At 36.7% G+C, this 21,701-nt stretch overlaps 1 protein-coding gene across 6 annotated transcripts in view; it reads left to right on the top strand.

Moving 5' to 3' along the window:
* WAC (WW domain containing adaptor with coiled-coil) overlaps positions 1–21,701 on the top strand; it is a 58,926-nt gene that overhangs the window by 27,149 nt on the left and 10,076 nt on the right. For 4 of the 6 annotated variants that reach the window (XM_035316990.1, XM_035316987.1, XM_035316986.1 and 1 more), the window contains exons 6-11: positions 93–205; positions 1,672–1,980; positions 11,194–11,439; positions 13,276–13,398; positions 14,366–14,517; positions 17,606–17,724. In XM_035316990.1, coding sequence (XP_035172881.1) covers positions 93–205; positions 1,672–1,980; positions 11,194–11,439; positions 13,276–13,398; positions 14,366–14,517; positions 17,606–17,724 — 1,062 coding nt within the window. The remainder of the gene's footprint in view (positions 1–92; positions 206–1,671; positions 1,981–11,193; positions 11,440–13,275; positions 13,399–14,365; positions 14,518–17,605; positions 17,725–21,701) is intronic. The other 2 variants (XM_035316989.1, XM_035316988.1) reach the window with 1 other exon arrangement.

Below are 21,701 nucleotides of genomic sequence, written 5' to 3'. Positions count from 1 at the left end.
GAATGATTTAATTCATCTTACATAACTTAACTGGTAGAAAGTATCACTAGGTGATGTAAATTTTTATTTAACTTGTGTTTTCTTTTCTTCAGAGAGCAGAGGCAAAAAGAAGCAAGCAAAATGTCAGTTAACAGTTTTCCAAAAGATAGGGATTACAGAAGAGAGGTGATGCAGGCGACAGCTGCCAGTGGGTTTGCCAGTGGAAGTATGTGGTTGTTTTTTTTTTGTTTGTTTGTTTGTTTTTTACAGTAATATATTCTTGTTTTGCTTGCATTACTGTTTTCTTTTCCAAACTTAGAAAATAAAATTTCTTTAACTGTTTTTCTCCCCTCTTTATATAAAAAAAGACAAAACTGATGGTGTGGACAGCTCTCCCAAATGTTGTTCCTTAAAATAACCCTGAGCATTTATTAGTACAACAGTTGCTTAATGCTTTTCATGCTTTAATGCTTTTTCTGCAGCTTTCACCACGTAACTTAATCTCTCTATGGGTAGTTACAGAAACTTGCATGGCTTATGGTATAGTTCAAGCGTTGTGATTATTGAGACTTGTCAATTCTGAGCATGAAAGTAGAAATAAAGAAGTCTTTTCTAAAACCTTGATTTAACATCTAAAAATAGTAAAATAACTTGATGGATTATGATATCGGGGTTTTCAGAAGCTTGTATACATTATTGAAAGGGTATTTGTACCGAGCCAGTACTGTTAGCAAAGCCTTTCTTAGACCGTGAATTTCTATTTGGAATTTTATTTTTTCTCATCCCTAGCTTTAATCTTTGCCAAGTTTTTCTAGGAAATGTATGACCGTTTCCTAGAAGCAGGCGTGATTTCTTCTATATGCAGATTTAGATTTGTTAACTTTGTAGCATACGTCTCAAGATGTCTTAAAAGTAGAAACCAAAATTTATTTTTCTAAAGTATATTTTTTGCTTTGCATTGCAAGGGTCTTGACAAAGCAGAAGTGTATAAAGGACTGCTTTTCTGTGTATACGGAAACGTACTGCAGTGCTAAAGCAAACTGTGTCCTAAAACTAAAAGCCTAATTACATATTTCAGTAACTACTTGGTTTGTGACACATGAAAATCTAGGAATTGAGGAAAAAAATGTTCAGGACTTGCATTAGCATGTGACGGATGCAAATTAGTTGTTCACTTTGCGTGTGGTGGTCTTGAACTAATTAAACTAAGAAGTAATTCTTTGTGGTAGTGTACTGAAATAACTTGAAGTGGAATTCTTTGAAGGCTATGATTTGAAACTATTAAATTATACTTGGTGCTCAGTATTTTTAATGAACAAAAGGAAAATGGTGCAAATTATCTTTTAACACTAAATGTAAGATGGAAATAATAGATTTTGATTTAGATTTTTTTAGGAGACTTCAAAAGTTAACTTTGACTGTAATGCACATTATAAGCAGCCTTTCATCAAAACACAGTGCTTAACCGGAACTCTAAATCAAGGACAGGTCAGAGAAAATGCAATTTGTCAGTGAGTAAAATGAATTTCACCTTTTTTGATGCTAATCTACTTGAGTTTTTTTTAAATCATAACAAGTTCAGTCAGTTCTAGTTATTGATGTACAACTGCATTAATTGTAGTACAATCCTAGACAAGTTTCTAATCTATTTTTTTTCTTTTTGCAACGTTACTTGGGGAATCCTGAAAAAAGTGGAAGACAAGCATTCCAGTGACGCCAGTAGTATGCTCCCACAGAATATTTTATCTCAAACAAGCAGGCACAATGACAGAGACTACAGACTGCCAAGAGCAGAGACTCACAGTAGTTCTACTCCAGTACAGCATCCCATCAAACCAGTGGTTCATCCAACTGCTACCCCAAGCACTGTTCCTCCTAGTCCATTTTCTCTACAATCTGATCACCAGCCAAAGAAATCCTTTGATGCTAATGGAGCATCTACTTTATCAAAACTGCCTACATCCACATCTTCCATCCCTTCACAGAAAACAGAGAGAAAAGGTACGTCTAATTCAATTCCTTGTAGTATTTAAAATGATGCAATGCCTTTGCTTTGCTTTGTTGGTTTAAATAAGTTGCTTCTGGAACTGAGATACTTCTTGTATTGTTTGTTTGTAACCTAATTAGTATTTTGATGTGTTTACTTAAACCACATTTGCTCTATCTTACACAATTTTAAATTGATGCTGTACTGTTTACTGGCTTATTCTCTGAATTACCATTTCAGATGAGCTCTTAGTAATACATTTCAGTTTTTTTCCTCCCTCATGTTGTTTTGGATCTTTGCCATTTTTTGAGATCTTAACATAGATGTAACTACACTATTTGAAAGTCATTTTGGACCATTACATTTTCTGAACTGCTTTTACTGTTTGGAATGCTAGTGTCAAACTGCAAGTGCCATTTTTACAGAAAGCAACAAATTTTTCTACATATCTTTAACAGCTGCTCTTCTGTTACGATCAGTGTTTCATGATATACTGGATCTTCAGTACCAAGGTTGCTTAAGTTTGTATTTCTATATAATATACCTTAAACATTTAGAATAATCAAAGATCATGACTTCTCTGTGTTGTTTGTGAACTTTCAAAAGTCTGGATTGACTTCTTAGGGAAGAAAAGCTAAAGAAGATTGTGGGGCTAGAGAAGTTTATTATTAGTGATGTTTGGGTAGAGTTGAGTTCCTAGAGAGCAACATTTTGTCAGATGATGATGTTTTGGGGGAACTGGGGGAGGAAAAAAAATGATAATCTGTTCTTAGTATAAAGTGTTACCTAATCAGGATGACACTGGATTCATTTTTGAACGACAGCTTCTTGCCCTGTTGAAATCTGTTAGTCTGTCTAGGAAGAATGATGAGTCCTAAAAAGCACACCAAGAAGACTCAAGTCTGATGTTGGTCTTAGGCTCTGCATTTGCTTTCCTGCCTTCCTTTTTTTTTTTAATTAAAAAATTGCAGATTTTAGTGCAGATATAAGTAATCCAAACAGTACTGTTCATTGGCAAGTACTGCTATATAAGGAAATTACACGTGAAGAATTTTTCTGTTTTTCATTAGATTTTGTGCAGTTTTCACAGGACCTGAAACATGATTGACTATAAATGCAGAGGAACAGAGGCAAGCCCTTTTCTACGCAATACTAAAGCAGGAAGCAAGGTGTCTGTGTGGTTCCTGTATGGAACACCACGAAGTTACCTGCTTCAGCTCAACCTCTGTACTTTGAGTGCAGTTTGCACTCTTTTTAAACGTGACAGTGCAAAATGTCCATGTGACATGTTCTATTCTTAATCATATCCTCTTTTTTTCATTGCTATCTTTAAAATATACTGAAAGAAAAAAAAATGACTTCATTTTGTATATTTGATTCTTGTTTGGTGTGTGATTGGACTTCAAATGGGGTATTCTTTACCTGTTTACCACATACCTTTATTACTTGCTTCCAGTTAAACTGAGCAAGTGAATACTACTGCAGCTGAATGAATTTCCCACTGTGACAACTGCTAGAAATGTTGGCAGATAATTCTAGTACTTCTTACGTGCGACATTTGTTTAAGAACTGAGCATATACAATTGGGCACATACAATGCAGATGACCATATGGGGCAGTTTTAACACTACAAATCTTACCTGTCAATCTGTGTTCCCTTGGATGCTTCTGTCTTAATAATCACTTAATTCCTGTATTCCTACATAGCGATTTTTTTAAGTTTATATGAGTGAAATGGATAGATTCTGCCATAATGATAATTATTTGATGTAAATGTTTCATTACACTTAATTATGAGCAAATGTAACACTTCCTGAGCTTCAGACAGGGTGGATTGCAGTTTTAAAGTTAGTAAGTAATTGAAGAGTTAGAATAGGTGAATGTTAGGCTTGACACACTTCATGAGTTTTGACATTTTGCTTGAATTACATCTCTCCATTCAGAAACAGAAAAATTCAGTGCAGCTTGTAATATAAAAGATCATTAAAAGGATGTTCTCAGTAGTCTTTTCTTTTTATTTTTTTGTGATTGATAAGACTTCCATTTGGTTTTCGGATAAGAAATTTGACCAATATAATATTTGTAGCACTGTGTGTTGAACGAAGGGAGTAAGCAGTGTTGTACATTGCAATGTTTTTGTCTAGCTTTCTTTTGTTACCCATTCTCCTAGATGTGGTTGCGAACCTGTAGTGTGATAGGTATGTTATTTCTCAAGTATTTGTTCATGGTTGTATAAAATTCAGAAAACCTTGTCCTGAGACAGTCAGTTGACTCAATTTTTTTAAAGTATCTTTGTAGAATAGGAAAATGGTTTGAGAGGTTCATTTTTATGGTAGTAGAGCAAACAGCTTTTAATTTTTATTTTGATTTATATTTTTTTCCTGGTCAATAGGTATGCCATCTTTCTAAAAAGAGGTAAAGCTGTCTTTTAGCATTGCTTGTAAAAGTAGGCTGGTCCAAATGACTGAATAATCCGTGAATTATCTTGCCTAAATGAATTCTTCATTCCTGTCAATGTGTTGCTGGTGGCCATGTGCCAGCATATGTTTACCACTGTTTTAATAGTTCTGTTGTGTGTATTTTTTTTTGATGCAGTAATAGCTATGAAGGAAAAAAAAAAAAAAAAAAAAAAAAACAAGAACACTTTTTTCAGCTCAATCTCTTTTGCTGCAGGGGTATGTTGTAGTCCCACAAGGAGATTGAATAAAATCCCTGGCTGAACTATAGCTCAGCTCTTAGCAGTAGTCCTCTGCCCTCAATGGCTGGCAGTGGTGGAGAGTTCCTGGGGAACTATTTGACCTCTACCCTTTGATTTGAATGTTCCAGTCAGAATCTGCTGCTTCTGTTTGTGCTCACTGTGAGTGCTTTATGCAGGTAAAGTGTGGGGTTGCTTTTCCTACTTTTTGGCTGCTTTATCTGTAGGGCACATCACATATTTTCCTATTTCTAATTCAGTTACTGTATGAAATATTTTGCTGTCTGTATGTTACTGGTGTGTGTGTCTGTAGGATAATTCTCACACCTTTCCAAGTTCTGTCCTGTTTCTAGTCCAAGTCCACTTCTGTTTCTAGTGCAGCAATACTCTGAAAAATGTCTGGCAGAATTCAGCAGGATGGCCTCTGCAGTGTTGTGTGGGTGGCGATGTTGATGCTGACAGATCGAAGTGGTTGGTCAGTGACAGCTGAGCTTCTTCCTTATCATTTATGAAAAGCAAGAGGGTGAGAAATTGTAACACTTGCTAGTCTTCAGCAGTTGTTAACATTGCTCCTGGTTTTGTTTCATCTTCTTTGGCAGAGTTTTGCAGTTCTAAGTATATTACTCAATTCATACAGTGGTTAAAAAAATGACATTAGTGAGGTTGTTAGAGGTTTATTCCAGTATTTCATACTTGTTTGCTGAGCATAGCTTTTAGATTTATTTTGGCAGTAGAGAAAAATTACAAAAATTATGTTTTGAAACTGAAGTAATCCAACATGAATAGAATACAGATTTTTTTATTATTATTATTTTGGAGAATTTGAGCACGTTTGAGAACCCAGTTACTGTTGTTGCCTTAGTTGCGTTTGTCCAAAAGTATTTACAAGATGTAATTGAGCTGTGTGAAAAAGGTGGATGTGACTCTCACTGCTCAGAACATGGTAGAGAATGTTTAATGGGCTCTACACTTAGGTACTTCAGCACAAGTGTTACGATTCTTAGCCATTAGTAGTGAATCAGGGTAGTTCGCTGAGCTGTTCTGGGTGGTAGTTGTTCAATTATAGAGCAGAAGTGAGGTTTAGGGGGCAGGAAGCCATTGGCTTTCTGAACATTTTGTAGAGCTGTTTTCCCCCAGTGGAGAGCACAGCATGAGGGGACGTGTGATTGTTGTCAACAGCAGAGATACAACTCAAGCTCACAACATATGAATTTAGGGGAATGATTGCATTGTCTTGTTTAATGTTATTAAGGAAGCAAAACAGAAAAACTTGAGTAGTTAGAGCTACTGGAATGCTCAAAGGGTCATACTGATAGTTTGGGAATTACCCAGTCAACTGTGAGTAATTTCCATATCATTATTATATACATAGATATATCTAGTCAGAATAACTTTAGTTCAGTAGCAGCGTACTAGGCCGAGTACTACATTTCAGAATGAGAGTCACCTGTAGATCCGGGTTTCCTTAGGAGCAAAGTGGTCTTGTCATGAGGCGGCGATTGGTGACAGTAAGATTCAGTAGCCTTTTAATTTACTGTCACAAACTTTGAGAGTCTAAGCTTTTGTCTTCTCATATCTAGGCTGTAATTGAAGAACATTGTGGCACAACTGCCAAAAATAATCTGTGGTAATTTTTTTCTGATTATTACTTGTCCTTTTTGTTAAAAAAAAAAAATCATACTGCTTGGGAATGTTCACTGTAGTATTTCAGTTCTGTCTTGAAATTATGTTTCAGGGCAAGCAGGAGCCTCCAGTTCATTTCCTTGCAGCTGCCCCTTTGTGAAACCTGCAACCAAGACGCACCTTTGTACATCTTGGTTTTCTCATAGTCCAGCAGAGTAATTATAAAAAGAAAGCCCTCCTCTAATCATTGTGGTCTTCAAAAATGCTTCGTTCTAATGGGAAACCGCTTACTAGCTCTTCATACTACTGTAAATTAATCTCCACACCTGTTTTGTGTTTGCCATCTGGTTACTTTGTTTTCCTACTTTTTTGGATGGCTTCAGTTCTTGCTTCTCCCCACTCCCCCATGATAACACATATTGGTCCAGAAACGTGTTTTGGTCTTAAAATACATATAGCCTGCATCTAATTAGTTTGTTTATCTTTTTTGTTTGTTTGTTTTTGTTTTGTTTTTTGCTTGCTCGTTTTGATTTGGAACAGTGGTCTTAAGAGCAAAAACATAAACGTCAGTTAATGAAGTTTCCAACAGGTCAAAAGATCACGGTGGATTAAGTTCCACCAGTTGGTTTTAATTTTTTTTTAAAGAGTTCTATTTGGGACTTCTTTGATAGTAGCTGAAATTTTATGTGAGATTAGAGTCATTTGCAAAGTGCTTGTGTAGAAGTTGGTGTTGACATGAAGGGACTTGAGTATTTCGTTGTCCAATAGCAGGCAATTTTTACTCATCATCGTCTAAGACTTTTTTTTACAAGCCTTACAATATGGTTTCTATTCTTTAAGAATGCTTATTCTATAGCACACACAAAACTTGCAGTTTCTTCTTGTAAAATTTAGTAGTTTCAGAATTAATCCGTGATAGATGTATTAATGCTTAAAATGAGATTTATGAATGAATGCCATGTAATGAAAAGCCTTATTTTACAATAATACTATACATAGCTTATGAACTTGATGTTGTATTGACTCAGGAGTACATGACAGTGTCAGAGCTGTATTACTGAGAGACACTTAGATTTGTAAAGAAATGCAGCTTTTCTCAGTATGCAATCTTGACTTAACATGTTCCATGATGGTCGTGATTTCAAGTTTAGAATTATACAGCCCTGTAACTCTTAACGCTTTTTAAAACTGATTAAATGTTTTAGGAACTAGGAAATAATCATTTAAATACTGGGAAAAAAAAAACATACAGTGAAACAGTCTGAACTTAAAGCAGATCAGAGAAGGGCTGCTAGGTAGGAGAAGAGTGAGAAGTTTCTGCTTCTACTTGTAGGAAAAGCAGGAGAAATGCTACAGTGAGTGATAACCTGAGGATTTTTGTAGAACTGACACTTCATCTTGAGGAGTTTTGACTGGTTATGTTAACTCAAGAGGTGGAACTTGCAATTTATGGTATCATAAATGAAACAAATTTTAAATCTTTGTAATTATACAAAAGACAGTTATATAATTATTTCAAAGCTTTTATCTTAACTGGCTGTCATTTGTATTTCTTTCTGTGAAATAGCATGTCCAGTATGGAAGCGATGGAGTGAAGTAGTTTGGTTTAAAATAAGTAATGAAAAATGTGATTTTACAGAAATAGTCTGTATTCTGTATTTTTAGCATGTTTGCTTTCATCACAAAGGAATTTCCCATTATTGATAAGAAAACGGCTGTGCAGGCTACTTAAAAATGACAAATACTTCCACAAAAATACTTTTCAGACTTCTGATTTGGCAGAAACACTTTTGTACCCTTTATCACGAAGTACATGTAGATAGTCATGATCATAGAGACATATTCATCCGTTATATTTGGACTGTTGTTTTTGTAATGTTAGCAGTCTCAAAAAATGGGAACATTAGTGTTAGCCATGAATCTTTTCACGTCATTTTCTCTAGGTGTTTAATTTGGGTGGAAATAAACAAAACAAAATATACCTTTCATAGGTGTATTTTAACGTGTACTTGAAATGTCTGTTATAGTGCAGTTACAGAATAGTGAGTAGCATTTTCTTATTTTCTAAATGTATTAGTTGGATTGTGTTGATTGTTTTGATACAATACAGTTTGTATTTTTGTAGCAGAGAAGCTTACCCAAACTTAAGTACTTCTAAAGACCTCCTGGCATTTAGTGGTTTTGTAGGACAGACTCTGAGTCTTTCTGTACAAGAAATGAGAAATACCAGAATTGATCTTGAGGTTTGCCTTCAGTGTGTTGCTCACTCATGTTTGCCCTTGATTCAGTTTCTTTTTTGTGTACAAAACTGCAACATGGATGAGAAATACTTTGTTGTTGGGTGTAGTGGTGTGCTTTGAAGCTCAGGTATTGCCTATGTGAATTGATAATATAGTAGTGAATGCTTTCTTGACTTGGAGTAGTTAATTTCTTCTTTTTACCACTGGTCATAGGAACGTGATTGGACTTACCTAACACCAGTAAAATAACACAATCTAACTGTGAAGACATGCCTAACTACACTAAATGTGTCTTGAAACTAGCCTTAGTACTTGCTTAAGTGTTTATTTATTTATTTATTTCTACCCTATTTATTTTTGTTTTTAAATTAGGGTGTTTCCCCCTGCAAGGGTCTCAAAACTGTGGTAAAAACTTACTAGCATGCCCCACTCTGCTTTATCCCTTGCTTTTGTCTGCCAATGTATCTTGTTTTTCTTATGTGACAGATACAGCTTTAGTTCAACCTTTACATCTTTTTCAGTATGATAGGGTTCTTGTTTACTTGATGTATCTTGACTTGCAGTAGTTTTGATGTGTTTACTTAGAACACCATAGCATTGTAAGATTTTTGTGTGTAATATTTCTATAACAGAGACTCTTACTAATGTCTTAACTGTATTAAAGGTGAGGGCTAGTACATAATCGTTATTGTCCAAGTCATGTTACTGAAAAATACATTAAAAAAAGTTTAACGTTACCATTTTGCTTTTCAGTTTGTAATGCTTCTTGTCCCTTTGTGTTAGTGGAAGTTCTATGTTCTTATGAACACTCCTGCCAAATAACCAGGTCCCTTTACAAATACAGTAAAAAATAACAACCAAACAAAATCTATTATCCCAAGGCTTTTGTAATTAGATATGCCCACCTCTTTTTTCTTTTTTCTTTTTTTTTTTTTTTTTAGCAGACTTCATGAAACACCAGAATATGCCTGTGTGCCCTGGCTGTTGCATCCTTACAAGCAGTCAGCATTTTCTTCTGGTTTAGATTTCTCAACTAATTGACAGCAAAAGTTATTATTTCTGTGGTTGTTTGTTTTTATTTTTTTTTGCAGTATATGTGACCTGTTATGAGCTTACTGCAGAAACAGTGTCCGTTCTGTGTTTTGTTTCTCTTAGAGATATGATCTCAGTCACATTTTTTTTTTTTAACATTCTCCCGCTAAGTGTCAAACTCCGAAATTGCAGTTCAGGCTGTCAGGCAACAACAGCTTTTAGAAATCATGTGACATGTTCTTCTTAAGTAGTAAAATAAAACAAGGCCTTTTGATTTTTCTGCTATAGTAAAAGTCAACCTCTTCTTACCTTTACTTTCTCTCCAAAGGAAAAAATAATAAAAAGTGTCAGAGTTTCTCAACCAGTTATTTTAGCTCCCATTTGGATTTTACCTGAAATGTGGAATATCCAGGTTGATGTTCTCTGTCCAATTTGAGGTGGGTTTAAAATCAGGTCTTCAGTATAATGTGCAAGCATCCTAGATGAGATCTTGGATCCACATTCATCATTTCATTCTTCATCCAACCTGTTGGTGCTATAGGGGCACTCATTTTGATGGAATTTGTGGGTCAAGTTTTCTGGTGTGGTTTAATGGGGGCGAGAGAAAGGGAAGCTAAAATTAAAGTACAGAGATCCAGGCTTCTTAAAGAAAGGATACTTGAAGCGACTGCATATCTGTAGTGTGTGGAAATGGTTTCAGTGCAGGAATTTCTCACAGTACTGGAATGGAGGAGAGACTTTCAAATTAACTGAGAGTTACATTTAAAGTGTATTAAAGAACTGTCATTAATTAGAACAAAACTGCCATATGATATCATCTAAGTACGATGTAATTTAAGAATTTAAGCGCTAAGCATGTATATAGGCAACGAGTGTTGTTAGCTGCTAAAAAGAGATTAAGAAAATAAAGGATATAGATCTTGATGCTTCAGGGGAAGCTGACAAATTTAAAATTAATTATGAGCAAATATATTTTTAGATGGCTTTTCCCTTCTGCTGTGAGGATGCCACAGGATGTGAGGAGCTCTTGTTTTAAATTTTCAGAACAGCTTACCATTTTATATTGTAATCCTGAGCAATGTAGGTGAATTGTAGGTGAAGTGTATATGATGGACTTGGCCTTTATTTTGTAGCTTCTTAGTCTGGTCTCTGAATAAAGGAAGTACGGCTTCTATTCTCCCTCAAATTTGACATACGAGTCTGTTTGTAAAGTCCATTAATTTTACAAAAGGTTTTTCTTCATTATATGTTTTCCAAATAAAGATTGGAATTATGAGTAAAAATGTACAAAATGAGTATATGCACAGTAAAAGAAAAAATCAGTGAGGAATTTTTGTCTGAAGTTTGTCCTAATAATAGGAGTACGTTAATGGTGGAGAAAATCCCATTTGTCATATTGGCAGCTTTCAGTCCAAATCCTTGAAGTAAAGGTGTTTTTTGTGTGTTCCTAATAAATAGCAGATTCAGTTGCCTAAATTACACTAGTTATCAAATATCTGCAGTTTTTATGTGAATATGTAGCTCTTTTTTATATAGTTAAGAGTTTGATCTTCTGAATTGAATATGAATATTATGGTAGTGAGAAGTTGTGAGGTTGTATTGAGGAAATTGAAAATTACTTTTTGTATTCTGTTCAGAGTCTACATCCGTGGACAAGTCTGTATCCCATTCTTGCACAACTCCTTCTACATCTTCTGCTTCTGGACTGAATCCAGCTTCTGCACCTGCTTCATCTGCTCCTACAGTTCCTGTCTCACCTGTCCCACAATCACCAATTCCTCCATTACTTCAGGACCCAAATCTCCTTCGACAGTTGCTGCCTGCTCTGCAAGCCACATTGCAGCTTAATAATTCTAGCGTAGATATATCCAAAATCAATGAAGGTAAGGATTCTTTAAAGCTGATGTAGTCTTTCATTTATGCACAGTACTGTAATAAAATTAAGTAAAAATTAAGCTAATAAATTCTGATGTATGTGAACAGTTTCCTTGAGACTGGTGACTTAGTCACTGTATCAGCATTCTGTTGCCCAGAATTTGCTTAGTTTTTTTATTCGTTTCATGTGATATTCTTTGTTTTCCATAGTTTGAGCTCCTACTCTAATAATGTTTTCAAATGCCAAAACTTTTAGAGATTATTAAGCTTTGTTGCCTGGCAACTTTTTTCTTTAACGTAACATGTTAGCTGCTCTGAATAAAGAAAGCATATTGATAATTTTCCAACCAGCTAAATTTTATGCATCTATTCTCAGCTATTTTGTCACATAGACTTCATTAGAATGTTTAGAACTAGCTGTAGTGCCTTTCAGTACAGGAACAGGTAGAGTTGGTGTGTTTTGGTTGTAATTTTACCTCATGATATCTGCATGTGTCAAGTTATTGGAGGAGGAGATGTTGGTTTTGTTGTTCAAAGGTGTTCTGCACTGATCATCAATTTAAATTGGAAGTAAAATGTTTACATGTAGTGCCCAATAATAATGAACTTTTTAAAAGGGCAAACCAGGAAAATGAAAATAGTACAATTTTACTTAAAACTTAGGATTTTGTACATTACAGTTGTTTCTGAGGATAAACTCTAAGTTGGCTTCGTTTTAATCAGCAAATCTTACAGCTTAATTCAGTGCTAGTAGGCAAGTAGGTTATTACTTTTTTTTTTTCCATGTGCTGGGAGAAATCTTTAAAACTATTATACCAGGTTGGACTGAAAAAGTAGCAGTGTTGTAGTTTGTGTTGAAAAATGGCAGGTCTCTTTAAGACTCCAGTTGTATTTCATTGGATAATTGCTAGCTTAAATTCCCTTTTTTCTGTGGACATTTCTAAGCAGCAGCCGTGTCTGTCTTGGAATAAAAGTGTGTAGCATTGCCTTGATAGTATGAGGGCATGGCTGACAGATAAAACTGGGCAGTGTGACTTCAGTCTGCACAGCTGGGCTGTCCTCACTGTGCATGTAATGTAGAGTTACTCTGTGTTTGCGCTCGTGTTTTTTTTTTTTTTTTCTTTCAGACTTGTTCACAGGTAGTGTATGTAAGTATCTTGCAAAGCCTCTAGACCTTTTTTGAAAAGATAGTTCAGAGGCTGGATCTCCTTGGCTCAGACTGTAAAATGTTTAACTGTAGTGCAGCTTAAAACCATTTGCTTGAAAATTAATAAATTCTTACTGAGGTGAGAGCAAATGGGACTGAAAGTCAGAACAAATCATTTTTTAAGAAAAACTAGAGCATTTGGACCTTACCACAATTGGTATTTTAAGGTATTGTTATTTCTTGAATTGGGAATGGTCTTTTTCCCACCCCCGCAAATTTCTTTTTGGGGTACAAAGTGATACTGCTTTTATTTTTTTATTATTACTATTTATTAATTATGGTAACTTTAAAAAAATGCTTATTCTGCTTATAGCAATAACAAACAGAACAAATGTTTTCTTTGTTTGCAAGAATTATAATTGATCCATAAGATCAAATTGAAGAGTTAAACATGGTTTCTAAAATACTTTTTAAAATGTATTTCTTCAACATAAACTCCTAAATAAAAAGGACTTGGTTAGACGTGCAAAGCATTCATGTATTGAATTCATGTCATGGAAAAATAGGTCAGGTGGTGCTCTGATTTATCGTGGACATGGGGAAAAAGTTGATAGAAGAACAGCTTATATATGTGTAGCCAGTTTGAACAGTTTAAACTGATGTTTAGAATTCTCAGTAAAATGCTGTTTGTTCTTAGTTCTAACAGCAGCTGTGACACAAGCCTCTCTGCAGTCTATACTCCATAAAATTCTTACGGCTGGACCATCTGCTTTCAATATCACTTCCCTTATTTCTCAAGCCGCACAACTGTCTACGCAAGGTATTTAAAGTTATCTTCTCACTCGTGTAAAATGGTGAGGTATTTTATAAAAGCTGATACAACTGAAACTTGTAGAAGCTGTTTCTTGTCATGTCTTTGGCCACGTGGCGTAGAGGATCTTGAACAACTTTTTTTCCCAAAGATAAGAAGTCTTTACCTGGGGATCAAGAAGCTGGCAAACAACTAAGAAAATGTGCTTTTCTGTCTCACCTTTTGGGGTTTTCTTTGTTAACTTTGTATGAGTAATGTGAAACTTGCAAATTTGTTCTGAACCTTAATGAGACTTACTTAATGTTTAATAGAAAATGTAACTCTTCTGTGGTTTAACAACCCGCTTGTAAGGCTGTGCAGCTGTGACTCGAGGGAGACCTTGAATTCTTAAAAGAAGTTTATTTTACCTGATGTTTTTAATAGTCTTCTGTAGATAATTTTCATCTTCCAGGCATGGTATTGCTTCAGGTGTCTGTAGTACATTGTGGTTTGTAACTTAAAGCTAGAAACTGAAATCCAAATCATAAATATTGTCATCATATTGAGTAGAAAAGCTGTATTACACTTCCACTAACTTTTAACTAATGATGGAAATGTGACTTTGGTTGTTTTGTTTTAGGATGAGTGAATAGGTTTCTAGGTACAGTGTTCATGAGTTCTATGTTACGTTGAGCTGAGCACTCGAAAATAAAAATCACAAGTGAAACTAATGTAATCTCTTCATGTGTACAAAGCATTGAGCAAAGGCCTCTTCCATTCTGCCAAGTTTTAGAAATGAACATTTTTGGGCAAATACAATTCTTTAGTTAGGGTTATTGTTGAACATTAGATTGTTCCCGTTGTTCACACCCCCACCGCCATCCTTTCCAGTTGAATCTGTTTGTATATTATCTAATAGAAAATACTGTGAAATACAAGATCTATTTCAGATTAATATTGGATATGGTTTTATAAGAAAGTATCTTATTCTTTACAGCTCAGCCATCTAATCAGTCTCCAATGTCTTTAACATCTGATGCCTCATCACCAAGATCATATGTATCTCCAAGAATAAGCACGCCTCAGACTAACACCGTTCCACTTAAACCTTTGATGACTACACCACCAGTATCATCGCAGCAGAAGGTGGTAAGTTCCTCTTGATTTATGGCATATTGCAGTAAGAAACCATTAAGGGTAACAGTAAGTATTGCTGCTTTAACTTCCAGGTACTAGCTGTTACAAACAAGGTGATAAAATAAGCATGTTATATTTCCCAAATGAAACAGAAGCAATTGGAAGCAACTACTCAGCTCTGTTTTCTCAGTACAGCTCTAGCATGGTCTTACAGTATGCTTTTTTTTGTTCTTGAAGTAAATATTGTGCTCACTTCCGATGCTATCTTATGCAATAGTAGTGTTCGTAGATAGTAGTAAGAGATCAATACTGTAGCATATTTATATGAGAAGAAGAACTTGCTATGAAGGTAACAGTTCTTAGGCTTTCAGCCAAAAAAAGGTTGTTAGAATGAGAGAGAGATTCTTAGGGAAGTTGACTTTTTCTTTGCTGTAGTCTCAGATTTGGTTCTAGGTGTTTACAAGGTCAGTAACATCATGTTCCTTTCCCTTCCAACCCCCCCCTCCACCCTCATTCATTCAGAATTTCTTAATCATATCAGTGACAAGGAAATACTAACTGAAGCTAAAAATAAGCTTCTCTTCCTAGAAGTGGATGGATATGCAGAAGAAAATGAAGTTGTGACTTATTTTTTTCTTTTTGTGATTCCCTCTAATGGGTCCCTGTTCAGAGGAAAAAAAGTCTTTTGCTTAATCTGAGCTCATATTCCATGTCTTATGTGATAACCTGTAGTCACTGGCTTGGCGTGCAGGTTTTCACCTCTGGTATTTTCAAGGAAGGGATATTGCATGCTTTATTGGTATGTATGTAGAAGGTCTTCCAAAACTGATATCTGTGTTTGGATGCCCATAGCCTGCCATATATTTAGAAATAGCTATATTTTAATCCACCTTTCCTTCAAAAATTTTGCCGTTTGTTTTTGTTGTTGTTGGGGAAGTATTGATCTTCTCATCCCTCTGAAGAAGTTATAGCTCTTACTACGCTAGGATATAAGCAGAAGTTTTTTTTCTGGATACCTTGAGTAACCTAACATGTTCTAAACAAAACTAGTAGCAGCACTTGACAGCAGGAGCCTTTTTTAGTTTTGTGTGCCTCAATTCTCATGCTAACAACAGAGCTGTTGGAATATTAACATGAATTGTTAGTCCTGGAAATAATGAATTCTAATTCAGCAGCAGATAGTTTTTCAGTCCAGTAAGGAAAGAACTTTTGTGATCTTTCTTGTATTCACATAATAAAATTCCTGAGCACAGTATCAAGATGGGAACTTTGGTGGTTGTACCTCCAATGTAAGCATGCCTGTCTTAGTACACGTTTGGATATTTCAGACAGGTTAGTTTATCCAGCATTAAGAATTTCAGGTAAATTATGCATAATCCAGATGTGGTGTGGTGCCAGGACACTGTTTCAGAACGCAAGCTAGCTGGCTTAGGGGGCTTCTCTGCAGCAGGTGTAGACAAAGGAACTGGTACCGTGTGAGCAGAGCCCAGCGCCAGATATGCAGTTACTTCCAGGCTGGCTCTGGAAACAACAGAGTGCTATTTGCACAACAGGGCTTCTTTCTTAGGGGCTGCACATAAGTGCTTGTATTGCTTTTAAACTTGAGCTGGCATGGCTGCCTGGAGGTGTGCTGTATGCACGGGGCAGCTCTGGTGTCAGTGGTGCCAGGATGTGACGGACCACATCTTGCTGTTTTGCTGTGCTTGTGTTGTATGGTTACAAACTGTTCCGAATTTCTGTAAAATAATTGTGTAAAGCATACTTTATAAAGACTAGTCAAACTCAATGAGAATGTTGATCATGGAAATTTGGGATGGAGAGTGGGATATAGCCCATATAATTTTCTGTTCTGGTTGTCTTACTTAGAACCTTCAAAGCACTTGGGAAATATGGAGTAGTTCAGAGGTTTTGTGGCTTCTTTAATGGTACTTATTTTATCTCACAAATCTCCTTTTTTTTCTTACAATCCTTTTAAAAAATTATTTATTTATTTACTATCCAAGGAGCAAGTTAGTTTTTCACTTTGGATCTGCACACTGATGGTATTGTCTGTGATGGACCTTCTTTTTGGAATTACTACTTCTGTTAGAACAACCTCAGTAGTCGTCATGTCTGCTCACAGGGTGACCAAAATTCAGGCACTGAAGGCATTGATAGCAAAGTTTTTCATGTCACACATTTCATAAAGCTACTTAGGTAGTCTTCATAGATCAATTTATGAATCACTAGTATTTCATCCTCCTGAACATCCTCCTGATAATTCTGTTGATTTCAACTGAAATGATGACTGAGTACTCTTACAGTAATTTTGCTTTCTCTTTCTAGAACCAAGTTTTCATGTACTAGTCAGACTTTTTTTGGCTTTTTGTGATAATAGGTAGATTTTCCTCTTAGACAAATAAGTGGATTTAATATTAATATTTCCTGTGTATTTAAATAGACTCAGGAGCTAAGTTCATTTATTTCAGCAGACTGTCTGTGGCTTGTTTCACTAGCATCTGTTTCTGAAATAGAGTGAATTTTTTGAGGTTCTGATAATGACTAGCTGCTAATTTACACCAGCTTGATGATGTCAGCAAACTCCAGACAGGCACCCTGATTTATGTTTTTGTCTACATGCATCACTAGAATCTGTTTTGCCTCCTTCCCTATTGCTTAAAATTTATTTATTTATTTATTTATTTATTTTTGCAGAGGGTGTAGGGTGATAAAACTTCTGGAGCTGCTGTGTCTCTTGCACTTTGTTTAAAAAGGACGGGGGTTTAGGTATGGGGGAGAAACTCCAGATGCTGTAACTTGAGCATACATTAGTATGTTCCCACTTGTGTTTTTCATCCTCTTGTAGTTCAGGAATTCATAGAAAAAAAAGGAGGAAAAAAGGCAGTAACACTTAAAATAATGATCAGCTCTTTTAAGGGTAAAATGGGCTTGATGCTCAGAAGAGATGATTTACAATAAAGAAAAAAAAAAACTCTTGAAAAACACAAAAATTCATCAACGTAAGATATACCAGAAAAAATGGTCTTGTACCTTGTGATTTCCATGTTTTCCTCTGATATTTACCACAGAAGAAACCTAATGAAGTTTTTGAACTTTTCAGGTGGCTACTCCAGGAGTTAAACAAGGACCAGCTTCACAGTCAGCACCACAGCAGCCGGTGATAGCTGACAAGCAAGCAGGCCATGAACCTGCCTCTCCTCGAAGTCTTCAGCGCTCAAGGTATGTTGAAATAATTCTCTGTACTGTCTTTTTGCTTTTCTTCTGAATCCAGGATTCCTCTTGGCTATTTTTGCACATATTGGCTATTCATTGAACATATGATTCAACTCTGCTGCTGCAGAGAGGATGCAGCTACATACCTTCATTACAGATCTAATGTGGTAGATTCCTCCATTTGAGGACCGTTTCTAAGAGTTCTGTTCACAGAAGCAAAGTGAAATTCTTGTTTCTGCCCTGTCTCTGGGGTCAATTATATAAGTGATTCCTTGTATTCTGATTCTGAGTTTGTTTTTTTTTTTTCTGTGCATTTCTGGGATTCAGTGATTGAACTGTGTAGTTGACTTACTGTTAGATGTTGGTGATGCCTTGCTGTAGTGTAGCTTGATTTTTAAATTAGAGCTTTTCTCTAACATACAATTTTGCTGCTCTAATGAAAAAAATAAGTTTCATAAATGCTTTTCCTTGGCCAACCTTTTATTTTTTGTCAATGTTGCAGCCCATTCAGATGTTGCGTTTTACCAACATTTAGCCTTTGATTTACAAGGTGTGTTTGGAATCTGTGTCTTGTCTGAATTTTTCGTTGAGGAGGTGTTCTTTCCATTGTGTATGTAGGATGTTGAGCAGTTAATCATGTTGGCTCCAGGGGCTGTAAGATACTGATGTAGTGGAATCATGATCTAGAACTGTGGCAGGAGGGATGCTTGTCTTTAAAAAGTGCATCCTCACAGTGGATTCCTGAAAACCTGCAAGCTGTGTTGCACTTAAAAACTAGACTTTACAGTTGTTGAATAAGGTGTGCAATGTGATATTTAAAAATCAACCAACCAACCAAAAAAAAAACACCACACTTCTTTCCATGGCAACATCCTCGAAAGCAGTGATGCTTTCCATATCATAATATAGTGAGGTCCTTTTGACTGCCCTTCTGGGACTACTTAAGGAGGACTTTGATGGTGTGTTATCATTGTGCTAGCTTCAGTGTCTAGTAATTACGGATGGTGCTGTTTAAATCTTTCTGAATAGTAGTACTAAAAAAAAATTGATATTTTTATAAAGAGCGGTTAGGGGTTGGGAGACCTCTTTGTTCTTTGATCACCTTTTCCCCATGGGAAGTCATGTTGAAGAAGGCACGTTTTCTTGGGCATGCTCACGATGGGTTGGTGTCGGTGTGAGGTGATACTGGTTAGCATTTGGTCTGCTGTCCCATACCCTCACCCTTTTGGGTTTTAGGACTTCCTGTACTGGCATAACCACTACCCACATGCAGTTGCCTTCAGATATCTATGTGCCCTCTACAAACCAGTGCTCCACTTGGCATCAGCATTGTGCTGGAGAAGGGAAGCTGGGTTTGACCCAGAAATTGAACAGCCGAATTAGAAGGGTCATGGGGGCAGCAGCCTCCCTCCCACGTTTGAGGAGGAGACACAGGAGACAGCGCACAAGTAGAGGAGAGTGTGCAGTCTAGTATCAAAGGTACTGTGACAGTATCTTTACCTAACGGTTTTTGTGTTGTTTAGTGTCCTGTATCTCTCAAAATGTTGCGTATGTGTAGTGGTATGTTGTGCTTCGGAAGTTCATGTGTTTCTGCTGCTTTAAACAGAGACACTTTAGAAGTGTCTCTGTTTAAAAAAAAGAAAAAAAAAAAAAAGGTGATTTGGAAAAATCTGTATGATGGGTATTTTGTTCTGTTCAGTGCTATGGAATTGAACAAAAATGGACCAGCCGAGATGCAGATTTACTCATCTGCAGATTTCCTACATCTGAGCAGTACTTCTGAACTGATTAAGAATGTGCTTCTCCTTTGTAGGAGAAAGCAGTTGCTTGGATTTCAGACTGCTCTTAGGTCTGGCTCCCTTTTGTCTTTTTATACAAATGAGCAGCAGCTTCACAACCTGAACTGCGAATGGGTGGTCCAAAAAGAGGCTGTAACGGTTAAGGATCTGTTTCTCTACACGGTTCCAGTTTCAACACAGATTCGTTGTGCGGAAGTTTTGAACGTTTCATTGCTGTTAGTTAGGAAATGAATGCAACATAGGCATACAGTGAGCCTTTTTCTAAGAGATGATTCCAAAGACATGCCATGAATTATCACCATTTTAAAAACAATAATAAATGAGTGTGCCTCTGTAATTAGTTTCATCAGTTTACTGTTTTCTCTTTATTTCTGTAAAGGGCCAGGAATATTTTTCTCTTTCTTTAGAAAATGCAAAACTGCTGCGGGGAGATCTTTCCCCCAGTTGTTTTTTTTTTGTGTTGTAAGATTTTTGTATTTTGTAGTAGTGTATTTCACAACCATCCTGTTTTCATGTTCTTGTACAGATGCTTTTGCCTGTCTGGAAACATTTCATTACTTGTGGCACAGACAGTCTGTAATTCATTTAGCAGCTAAGGCGGGGGTATTTGGCATTAGTGAAGCATTAAAAACCGTAGCAGTAGTTTCGTATCATTGCTGCATCAGTAGCTCCCCCTGCTGCTAACGTAGCAATGCTAGGATATTTTATGACAGTGTGTTCTACTTATAATTAAGATAAAACTATTTTTGAGAAACCCACAGACTTCAGTCATTTCCATGAAATGTTTGATGTCTTGAGATTTCTACTGATCAGGTAGGAGTTAGGGAAGTCAGGATGATAAATGAGGGAAACAAGTCACGGGGACTTTGATCCTATTGCAGCTAAGGTGTAAATAAGCATTGAACGTCATGCCTTAGTTCTGCTTGGTAAATAAATACAGCCTTTCTCTAAACCATCAGTATGCTGATGCTGTGTGAATACACAGAATAATTTAGGTTGGAAAACACATCTGGTTGTGATCTAGTCCAAGTCCCAACTCAAAATAGGACCGAAGATCAAGTTGTTATGGTGATCTTTTGAATGTCTCTAAGGATAGGGGTTTTGCAGCCTCTCTGAGCATCTCCTTTGAACGTTTGACTACCCTCACAGTGTTTTTATTTGTTTTCCTTATGTCTAATCAGCATTTCCTTTGTTTCAACTTGCACGTCTGCCTCTTAGCCTACAACTGTGCATCTCTGAGAAGAGTCTGGCCTTGTCTGCTCTCCCCATATGTAGTTGAAGACAGTAAGAAGATCCTCCATCCCCCTGCCCCCAGTCTTCTGTTTTCTAGACTGAACAAATCCAGCTCTTAGAGCTACTCCTGGTGTGTGCTTCTGCCCCCTCAACAGCTCTATGGTCCTCTGCTGGATTCCTCTGGTATGGCAACTTCTTTCTTGCCCAGTTTTGGGCACCTCACTGCACAGTACTGCAGGTCCTGTGGCTCTCTCACAGGCTTTTAGGGAGAGGAGGAGTTGCTTTCTTCAGCCGTGCTCTTGCTGATGCATCCCAGCATGTGCTTGGTCTGCTCTGCCACAGGGATCCATTGCTGACCTGCATTTAACTTGTCTGCTGGGATCCTCGGGTCCTTTTCTGCAGAGTTTTACCCCCTTAGCAGCCAGCCTGTGCTGTTCTGTGGGGTCATTCCAGTATTATTGCAAAGGGGAAATCCAGCCCAGCTGCAGGACTTTGCCTTTTTTTTCCCCCTTTTTTGAAATTTATTCCTGTCTGTTCACTCTGGTCCCTCTGGATAACAACCCACCCTACAATATATTGACTGTTCCTCCCATCTGCAAACTCAGCAGAGGAGCTCTCTGTGGCATTGTCTGTGCTGCTAATAAAGACATAAAGTATTGGCCCCAATATGGATCAGTGAAGGACAGCGTTAGTCAGGGGCTTGCGTTTGGACTTCGTCCTGCTGACTCAGCCCTTTCAGCCTGACAGTCCAGTCAGTTTCTGTTCACCTTGCACATGAAATACGGACGTCAGTAAGTGAGGAGTTAAGCTGTAAGAAAATTAGAAGATACCATGTCAAAGGCCTTGCTGAAGGCTGATAAACAACATCACTGCTTTCTCTTTTACTCTAAGCTGATCATCTTATCATGGAAGTAAATGAGGTTGGTCAGGCAGAATTTGCCCTTGACAGAT

This window comes from Oxyura jamaicensis, chromosome 2 (genome assembly GCF_011077185.1).
Source record: "Oxyura jamaicensis isolate SHBP4307 breed ruddy duck chromosome 2, BPBGC_Ojam_1.0, whole genome shotgun sequence".
Taxonomy (NCBI): Eukaryota; Metazoa; Chordata; class Aves; order Anseriformes; family Anatidae; genus Oxyura; species Oxyura jamaicensis.
This window is presented reverse-complemented; position numbering and strand designations above follow the sequence as displayed.